Below are 10,543 nucleotides of genomic sequence, written 5' to 3' on the forward strand. Positions count from 1 at the left end.
CTTTAACGTCTTTAAGTCTTTAACGTCTTTAACGTCTTTAAGTCTTTAACGTCTTTAACGTCTTTAACATCTTTAAGTCTTTAACGTCTTTACGTCTTTAAAGTCTTTAAAGTCTTTACGTCTTTAACGTCTTTAACGTCTTTAACGTCTTTAAAGTCTTTAACGTCTTTAACGTCTTTAAGTCTTTAAAGTCTTTAAGTCTTTAAGTCTTTAAAGTCTTTAACGTCTTTAACGTCTTTAACGTCTTTAACGTCTTTAAAGTCTTTAACGTCTTTAAAGTCTTTAAAGTCTTTAAGTCTTTAAAGTCTTTAAAGTCTTTAAAGTCTTTAAGTCTTTAAGTCTTTAAGTCTTTAAAGTCTTTAACGTCTTTAACGTCTTTAACGTCTTTAAAGTCTTTAAAGTCTTTAAGTCTTTAAGTCTTTAACGTCTTTAACGTCTTTAACGTCTTTAACGTCTTTAACGTCTTTAATATCTTTCATGTTCTGTCTCTTTAATATAAACAGCAGCAGATCTGCAGATTTGAGGCTCAAACTGACTTTAAACACTTTTCTACAGAAACTTTACTTTCATTTTTTAAAACAGAATATTTTTCAGTCGATCGTAAAAAAGGGCAGCGTGATGTTTTTGAATGGAGCTCTTTAGCTGCAGACAGCTACATTCAGCCAGGAGAGCAGACAGGCAGACAGACAGGTTGAAAGAAGGAAGAAGAAGTTGGCGTGGGGTAAGGCGTCTCTCCGTCAGTCCCTTCCGTGTCCCCTGCCTGTCAAGGGGAGGAGGGGGGAGCAGCTTCAGGTGGTCAGTCCTCTCCGCTCCAACTCCCTCGTCTGCTTCAGCTCTTTGATCCTGAAACAGAAACAGAGCGTTAAAGTTTCCGTACGAACCTTTGTTATCGTGTTTCTGCTGCGCTGTGCGGATGCGTGTTACCGGTGTCTGCAGCGCCTCAGGAACCTCATGATCTTCCTCGCTGCCTGGTCCTGCTTCTTCGTCAAGAACGACCCCCTGAGGGACACCAAAGGCGCAGGTTATCATCGAGATCCAAAAGTGTCCACAAAAATAATCGGAACATGTCCAAACGTGTGTAAAATATTTTAAGAATGTGAGTAAAATATTAAAAGAATGTGAGTAAAATATTATAAGAATGTGTTTAAATTCCTCTCTGGGAACAATCACCTTATCGTGGTGGAGAGGTTTGTGTGTCCCTATGAACCTGAGAGCTGTGTTGTCTGGAGCCTAGTGCTCCTGGTAGGGTCTCCCAAGGCAAATTGGTCTCAGGCGAGGGGCCAGACCAAGAATGGTTCAAAAACGACTTCATGAAAGAAAGGGAAAGGAAAGGAGAGACCCTGCCCGGAGGAAGCCCGGGGCCCATGTCTGGAGCCAGGCCAAGAGGGAGGGCCCGACAGCGAGCGCCTGGTGGCCGGGTTTGCCACGGAGCCCGGTCGGGCACAGCCCGAAGAAGCTACGTGGTGCCTCCCATCCATCCATCCTGTGGGCCCACCACTCATGGGAAAAACCGCTGGGGTCGGGTGCGCTGTCACACAGTTGGCAGTGATGGTCAGGAACCTCGACGGACCAGACCCGGGCAGCAGAGGCTGGCTCTGGGGACGTGGAACGTCACCTCTCTGTGGGGGAAGGAGCCGGAACTAGTGCGGGAGCTGGATCACTACCAGTTGGATCTGGTGGGGCTTACCTCCACGCACAGTCTTGGCTCTGGAACCGTACTCCTGGATAGGGGTTGGACTCTATTCTTCTCCGGAGTTGCCCAAGGTGTGAGGCGTCGGGCCGGGGTGGGGATACTCACTAGCCCCCGGCTGAGCGCCGCTAAGTTGGAGGGTCGCCTCCCTACACCTTCGGGTTATGGGGGGGAAAACTCTGACTGTTGTTTGTGCCTATGCCCCAAACCGCAGTTCGGAGTATTCAGCCTTCTTGGAGACCCTGAATAGAGCCCTGCAGGGGACTCCGTAGTTTTGCTGGGAGACTTCAACGCACACGTGGGAAACGATGGAGACACCTGGAGAGGCGTGATTGGGAGGAAGGGCCTCCCTGATCTAAACCCGAACGGTTGTTTGTTGTTGGACTTCCGTGCTAGTCATGGAATGGCCATAACAAACACCATGTTCGAACATAAGGATGCTCATAAGTGCACGTGGTACCAGAGCACCCTAGGCCAAAGGTCAATGATCGATTTTGTCGAACACCGTGGTGGACCCCGGTGGTCAGGGAAGCCGTTCGACTGAAGGAGTCCTTCTGGGTTATGTTATCCAGGAGGACTCCGGAAACAGTTGCAGGGTACCGAAGGACTAGAAAGGCGGCAGCCAGCCTCTGCCGTGTCAGAGGCAAAGCAGCGGGTGTGGGAGAAGTTCGGAGAAGCTATGGAAAAGGACTTTCGGTCGGCACCAAGGTGCTTCTGGAAAACCATCCGGCACCTCAGGAGGGGGAAGCGAGGAACCATCCAAGCTGTGTACAGCAAGGGTTGGACCCTGCTGACTTTGACTGAGAAGGTTATCGGCCGGTGGAAGGAGCACTTTGAGGAACTCCTGAATCCGACTAACACGCCCTCTATGGTAGAGGCATAGCTGGAAGCTGATGGGGGATCATCGTCAATTTCCCTGATGGAAGTCACTGAGGTAAACTCCACAGTGGCAAAGCCGCAGGGGTTGATGAGATCCGTCCAGAAATGCTGAAGGCTTTGGGTGTTGAGGGGCTGTCTTGGTTGATACGCCTCGTCAACATTGCGTGGAAGTCTGGGACAGTGCCTAGGGGTTGGCAGACCGGGGTGGTGGTTCCCCTATTTAAAAAGGGGGACCAGAGAGTGTGTGCCAACTACAGGGGTATCATATTTCTCAGCCTCCTTGGTAAAGTCTACTCCAAGGTACTGGAAAGGAGGCTTTGGCCGGTAGTCGAACTTCTGATTGAAGAGGAACAATGCAGATTCCGTCCTGGTCGTGGAACAACGGACCAACTCTTCACTCTCGCAAGGATCCTGGAGGGGGCCTGGGAGTACACCCATCCGGTCTACATGTGTTTTGTGGATCTGGAGAAGGCGTATGACCGGGTCCCCCGGGTGATACTGTGGGAGGTGCTGCGGGAGTATGGGGTGAGGGGGTCACTTTTGAGGGCCATCCAATCCCTGTATGACCAAAGCGAAAGTTGTGTCCGGATACTCGGCAGTAAGTCGGACTCGTTTCCAGTGAATGTTGGCCTCCGCCAGGGCTGCGCTTTATCACCAATCCTGTTCGTGATTTTCATGGATAGGATATTGAGGCGTAGTCGTGGAGGAGAGGGGTTGCAGTTCGGTGATCTGAGGAGCTCATCGCTGCTCTTTGCAGATGATGTGGTCCTTATGGCATCATCGGTCTGTGACCTTCAACAGTCACTGGATCGGTTCGCAGCCGAGTGTGAAGCGGTTGGGATGAGGATCAGCACCTCAAAATCTGAGGCCATGGCTCTCAGCAGGAAACCGGCAGATTGCCTACTCCGGGTAGGGAATGAGCCATTACCCCAAGTGAAGGAGTTCAAGTACCTCGGAGTCTTGTTCGCGAGTGAGGGGACTATGGAGCGAGAGATTGGCAGGAGAATCGGAGCAGCGGGGGGCGGTATTACAGTCACTTTACCACACCGTTGTGACGAAAAGAGAGCTGAGCCAGAAGGCAAAGCTCTCAATCTACCGGTCGATCTTCGTTCCTACCCTCACATATGGTCATGAAGGCTGGGTCATGACCGAAAGAACGAGATCACAGGTACAAGCGGCCGAAATGTGTTTTCTCAAACGGGTGGCTGGCGTCTCCCTTAGAGAGAGGGTAAGAAGCTCAGCCATCCGTGAGAGACTCGGAGTAGAGCCGCTGCTCCTTTACGTTGAAAGGAGCCAGTTGAGGTGGTTCGGGCATCTAGTAAGGATGCCACCTGGGCGCCTCCCTAGGGAGGTGTTCCAGGCACGTCCAGCTGGGAGGAGACCCCGGGGAAGACCCAGGACTCGGTGGAGGATCCCCCAGTCAGAGATGGAGGATGTGGCCCGGAGAAGGGAAGATTGGGGTTCCTTACTGGAGCTGCTGCCCCCGCGACACGATCCCGGATAAGCAGTAGACGATGGATGGATGGATGGATGGATGTGTTTAAAATATTAAAAGAATGGGTTTAAAATATTAAAGAATGTGTTTAAAATATTATAATAATGTGAGTAAAATATTAAAAGAATGTGTTTAAAATATTATAAGAATGTGTTTAAAATATTAAAAGAATGGGTTTAAAATATTATAAGAATGTGAGTAAAATATTATAAGAATGTGTTTAAAATATTAAAAGAATGTGTTTAAAATATTAAAAGAATGTGTTTAAAATATTAAAAGAATGTGTTTAAAATATTAAAAGAATGCGAGTAAAATATTATAAGAATGTGAGTAAAATATTAAAAGAATGTGAGTAAAATATTAAAAGAATGTGAGTAAAATATTATAAGAATGTGTTTAAAATATTAAAAGAATGTGTTTAAAATATTATAAGAATGTGAGTAAAATATTATAAGAATGTGAGTAAAATATTAAAAGAATGTGTTTAAAATATTAAAAGAATGTGTTTAAAATATTATAAGAATGTGAGTAAAATATTATAAGAATGTGTTTAAAATATTAAAAGAATGTGAGTAAAATATTAAAAGAATGGGTTTAAAATATTAAAAGAATGGGTTTAAAATATTAAAAGAATGGGTTTAAAATATTATAATAATGTGAGTAAAATATTAAAAGAATGTGTTTAAAATATTATAAGAATGTGTTTAAAATATTAAAAGAATGGGTTTAAAATATTATAAGAATGTGAGTAAAATATTATAAGAATGGTTTAAAATATTAAAGAATGTGAGTAAAATATTAAAAGAATGTGTTTACATATTAAAGAATGTGTTTAAAATATTAAAAGAATGGGTTTAAAATATTATAAGAATGTGAGTAAAATATTATAAGAATGTGTTTAAAATATTAAAAGAATGTGAGTAAAATATTAAAAGAATGTGTTTAAAATATTAAAAGAATGTGTTTAAAATATTAAAGAATGTGTTTAAAATATTAAAAGAATGTGAGTAAAATATTATAAGAATGTGTTTAAAATATTAAAAGAATGTGAGTAAAATATTATAAGAATGTGTTTAAAATATTAAAAGAATGTGAGTAAAATATTATAAGAATGTGTTTAAAATATTAAAAGAATGTGAGTAAAATATTATAAGAATGTGTTTAAAATATTATAAGAATGTGTTTAAAATATTAAAAGAATGTGTTTAAAATATTAAAAGAATGTGAGTAAAATATTAAAAGAATGTGAGTAAAAGTGTCTGAAAACACAGACGTGTTGATCGTCTTGTTGATCTGGAACTCACCAAGTTCAAAATAGTTTTTATTTTATTTTGCGTTTGTGTCTTCATGGGTTTGGTGTTCATGCTCCATGCAGCCGGACTCACTTGATCTTGGGGTTGTGGCTGGCCGCGCCCCTCGGTGCCTGTTTCAGCCTCTCGTACTCCTTGTAGCTGCGGTAGTACTGCTGGATGAGGACCGCCGCCCGCCGGCTCTGCTGGAAACGCTTTTGCTCGTAGTACGACCTGAACTTGGACTGGATCAAGATGGCCGCCTGGGTCATCTTCTTGTAGAGAGCGTACTGGGGGGGGGGGGGGGGGGGTCGCACAGTTACAGGAAGTTATAGCAAAGACACCAGACTCCATTCACAAAAACACAAATGTACCCTCGCAGAACACGAGGTGATGGTGTAAGGTTTTTATACACCAATGTGACGAATAAACGACACATTACGTTTTGACGTCTCACATGTAATGTCCAAAAACAAGTTTGAGAAATGTGAAAGAAATTTAGAAATACGGTTTACAAAAATGTAAAATGTGTAAAAAATGTTTTAAAATCTGAAAAATGTCCTAAATACCAACAATTAGCTCAAATAATATATAAATATAAAGCACTCAATTTATCTTATAAGAAAATAATCTTCTTTCTGCACCACAGAGACGAAGACAGATTTCGATCAATGCTTGAGTTACAGTGACATTTAATATTCTTAATGTTCACGGGACAGGAAACACAGACTGCACGTCACATGTTCAGGACTTTACCTTCAGAGCTATCCATGTTAGCTAGCAGAGAGAGAGACAGCAGGTTAGTTAGTGACACTGCAGGACGGACGGACGGACACACACACACACACACACACACACACACACACACACACACACACACACACACACACACACACACACACACACCTGTTTGTACTTCCTGTAGCACCTCTGTATGACGGCTGCAGCCACGTCCTGCTGCTCCTTTAACCTCCGACCCTGCGCACGCACACACGTGTACACACACACACACACACACACACACACACACACACACACACACACACACACACACACAGGAAACAATAACAAACCTGCATTAATATGAACACACACTATTTGACCTCTAGAGGGCAGCATGCTCTACATTAAAATTAACTACTTATATTTAATGTTTTTTTTTTAAAGGTTTAAATCCCATAATTATGTAGCACCTCTCACATATATGTGCCTATATCTATAATTATTTGTAATTTCTTTGTTATTTGAGATGTTAAAATATCACGTGTGCGATATGTGTTCTTACAGGAAAAATAAGTCTTTTAACTATAACTATTCTTAACTATATTTAAGAAGGTGATTCTGACATTATTGTATAATAAACAAGTTAACAACAATTTATCTAGATACAAAAAACACTAAAATAACTTAATTCAAAATTGCAATCTGCAATTTAAGACACTAACTTCCGGACCTCTCCCGGACCTCTCTCTGCATTCATGAACACACATTTAGCCCCTAACCTCCCGCTCGGGAAAATAAACGTGTTTGAGTGTGTGCACCTTGTATCTCCTGAAGGCGTTCTGGATGATCCTGGCCGCCTCGTAAAGCTCCCTCTGCTCTCCGTCCGTCAGCGTCAGCAGGGCGAAGTCTCTCTCTATCTTCCCATTGGCCGAGGCATTCAGGAACTCCGCCCATGCCGCAGAAGAGGGGGGGCGGAGCCTCTGGAGGGCCAGTGCACTGAGGGGCGAGGGGGGGCACACCCGCCTGCAACATGCACACGATTAATCCATTAGTTGATTATTACATTATTACATTATTTTCTCCTCTAAGACAGAAAACTGAATATCTGAATAACTACATTTTAGTCTTTTTTCATCAATAAAAAGTTTTACTTTTAAAACTACTTTTTAGTCTCGTCTTTTTTAATAAAAATTACAATAAAGAGAGACTTTGATAAAGTTATTTGATTATTATTTGATTATTTTGCATCAATCTCTTTATATTTACAATAAAGAGATTTTGGTAAAAATAATTCTAAACTACATTTTAATCTCGTAATCGACAAACCCTTGTTGACGAACAGATTTCATTAAAGAAATGGACGCTGATGATAATACCCATAATGCATCAGTACCTGGGCGGGGAGTGTGTGTGTGTGTCGACCGTGTCCAGGTAGGTAGCCAGCCAGGTGTCCTGTATGGCCGGGTTGTCCTGCCTCTCTCTGAGCGGGGACTCCGCCCCCCTGGGGAAGTCCTCCTGTTTGATTCGCTCCGGGGTAGCGTCAATGATCTGCTCTGCCAGGGTCGCCATGTCGACCTGTTGTGTGGGCACGGTAACCATAGCAACAAACGATAGTGTTAATGAACATTTAAGTGTCCAGTGTGTGTAACTGTGAGGGGGTTTCTTAAACTCTGACTAAACATGTGGACCATCTTCAGGACTAACATCAGGACCGACTTAAGGACCAACTTAAGGACCGACTTCAGGACCGACTTCAGGACCAACTTAAGGACCGACTTTAGGACCAACTTCGGGACCAACTTAAGGACCAACTTTAGGCCTAACTACAGGACTAACTTCAGGACTGACTTCAGGACCAACTTAAGGACCGACTTCAGGACCAACTTCAGGATTAACTTCAGGACCCACTTCAGGACTAACTTCAGGACTAACTTCAGGACCAACTTCAGGACTAACTTCAGGACCAACTTCAGGACTAACTTCAGGACCAACTTCAGGACTAACTTTAGGACCGACTTCAGAACTAACTTCAGGACCAATTTAAGGACCGACTTCAGGACCAACTTCAGGATTAACTTCAGGACCAACTTCAGGACCAATTTAAGGACCGACTTCAGGACCAACTTCAGGCCTAACTTCAGGACCGACTTCAGGACCAACTTCAGGACTAACTTCAGGACTAACTTCAGGACCGACTTCAGGACCGACTTCATGACCGACTTCAGGACCAACTTCAGGCCTAACTTCAGGACCGACTTCAGGACCAACTTCAGGACTAACTTCAGGATTAACTTCAGGACCGACTTCAGGACCGACTTCATGACCGACTTCAGGACCAACTTCAGGACCAACTTCAGGACTAACTTCAGGACTGACTTCAGGACCGACTTCAGGACCAACTTCAGGACCGACTTCAGGACCGACTTCAGGACTAACTTCAGGATTAACTTCAGGACCGACTTCAGGACTAACTTCAGGACCGACTTCAGGACTAACTTCAGGAACGACTTCAGGACTAACTTCAGGACTAACTTCAGGACTGACTTCAGGATCTTCAAGGCTGACTGAACCTGTGCCTATTCTGAGGTCTGTGTACCTGCAGAACTTCCTCCTCTAGGTACTCCTCGTCCTCGCCTTCATTCTCGGCATTCTCGCTGTAGCTCAGCAGCTGCTCCTCCAGTGTCGGCACGGTGTGCGCCCGCCGCCCACCTGCCGTGTGTGCGTGTGAGTGCGGGTAAGTGTGTGTGTGGGCTGGGGAGGGGGGGCTTTCGTAGTCCATGAGGTAAAGTGGAGAGTCTCTGGAGCCAGAAATGTGACCTGCACTGAGTTCGGCGTCCGGCTCCTCCCCCCACATGGACACAGGGAGGGAGGAGGGGGAGGGAGGGGAGAGCGGCAGCGAGGAAGAGGAGGAAGAAGGAGACGAGGGGGAGGTGTCCATGGGGGCAGGGCCGCTGGAGTAGGCGGAGCTCGGAGAGGGGGAGGAGGGGTCGCTGGGGGAGGGGAGGCTGCTGGAGGAGCTCAGACCTGGAGGGGGAAGAAGGGAGACTGTTAGAGCCAATCAGAGCGCTCAAATCCTGTCACATGACCGTCAGTATTCTGGTACCTGTGTCCGGGCTGGTGGACAGAGGAGACGGCGGCAGCTGTGACTGCGGCGTGGCCGGCGTGTCCCTGGGCATCATGTGTGTGTGCAGCTCCTCCAGAGCTGTGGCGAGGCGGGTGTGTCCTCGGGAGCGGGCCACGGCAAGCGGCAGTCGTCCCAGCGAATCAGGGATCCCCAGAGCAGAACTGTTCCAGCCGTACAGGAGCTCCGCTGCCCGCTGGTGGCCCAGAGCACATGCCCACATCTGGAACACACACGCTAAACACATGAGCTGGAACACGGGACAACGTCACAACGCAGGAGGCTAAATGTGTGTGTTTTACCAGCGGGGTGCAGGAGAAGTGGTCGATGTTGAGAGGATCGACTTCCTGTTCCAGGTCCAAACTGTCGCCGTTAAGACTCCTGCAAAACACACACACACACACACACACACACACACACACACACACACACACACACACACACACACACAAGTTAACTCAACTCATTTTTCTAGAGCTGCTACAATTATTCAATCAATTAGTTGTTTTTTACACACCAAACTATTAATGTAGAACATCATCGTTAGCGGCATCCCTAGTGTGTGTGTGTGTGTGTGTGTATACCTCCAGTGGATCAGAGTGTGTATCAGGTGTGTGTATCCCTGTGCAGCAGCCAGGTGGAGCAGGGTCATCCCGCGGTGGCGGACGGAGTGATGAAGCCTCTCTCCTTCTCCCCCCCCCCACAGTCCTCCTCTCATCATGCGCTCACACACACTCACAATCCTCCTCTCAAACCACTGAGAGGACTGAAACAGAGAAACAGACTTAAACACACGAGCAGCAGAATCCTTCCTATTGTATTCTTTTCGTTTTGTATATATAACACAGGAGGAGAAAAAACCCAGAAATCATCAGAAGTTGATTTAAATTAAACTGTTGTCTGTCTGTCTGTCTCACCCTCTGCCCGCCCCCTCCAGCTGGTAGGAAACATCCCCCCCCCTCTGGATTTTCCCTGCGTGACGCACATGAGCGATGCTATAAATGACAGCAGAGTTAAAGTCTCTGCAGGGCCGCTCAGGTGTTTCTAATTGGATCTTAGCTCAGGTGTGAGGGGGTGGGGGGGGAGGGGGACTAATACCAGGCTGTGTTAAAATATGTCTTAAATGCACTGGATGCACATCTGGTTGCACCAAGGTAAATACAGCCTGAATATTTCCATCCACCTTCTAAATAACTGAGTTTGCTAACGTTAGCTAGCTTGATGTAATATTTCAGCTCTGTTGAACGTTATGTGAGAATATGATGGCCGGAGTTCAGTCTGCGTGTTGTAATTGTCCGTCACTCCGAGTCTATTTTAACTCGACGACTCGACCTGCCAAATTCCTG

At 45.4% G+C, this 10,543-nt stretch overlaps 1 protein-coding gene across 3 annotated transcripts; it reads right to left on the reverse strand.

Moving 5' to 3' along the window:
* Positions 1-378: 378 nt before the first annotated feature.
* On the reverse strand, positions 379-10,537 carry LOC115005967 (calmodulin-binding transcription activator 2-like). 3 transcript variants are annotated; one of them, XM_029427957.1, is made up of 11 exons: positions 9,782-10,537; positions 9,500-9,578; positions 9,180-9,420; positions 8,673-9,100; positions 7,470-7,651; positions 6,895-7,099; positions 6,260-6,331; positions 6,110-6,130; positions 5,450-5,643; positions 925-999; positions 379-843 (listed from the first exon to the last, which is right to left on the reverse strand). In XM_029427957.1, exons 1-11 carry the CDS (start codon positions 9,916-9,918, stop codon positions 789-791), a joined length of 1,689 nt encoding a protein of 562 aa, XP_029283817.1. In that variant the 5' UTR covers positions 9,919-10,537; the 3' UTR covers positions 379-788. The 3 variants fall into 3 exon arrangements, 2 of the variants coding, with proteins under 2 accessions (XP_029283817.1, XP_029283818.1); XM_029427958.1 differs by lacking the exon at positions 6,110-6,130; XR_003832005.1 differs by lacking the exon at positions 379-843 and having other exon boundaries at positions 958-999; positions 5,369-5,643.
* Positions 10,538-10,543: the final 6 nt, after the last annotated feature.

Source organism: Cottoperca gobio, unplaced genomic scaffold (genome assembly GCF_900634415.1).
Source record: "Cottoperca gobio unplaced genomic scaffold, fCotGob3.1 fCotGob3_416arrow_ctg1, whole genome shotgun sequence".
NCBI lineage: Eukaryota > Metazoa > Chordata > Actinopteri > Perciformes > Bovichtidae > Cottoperca > Cottoperca gobio.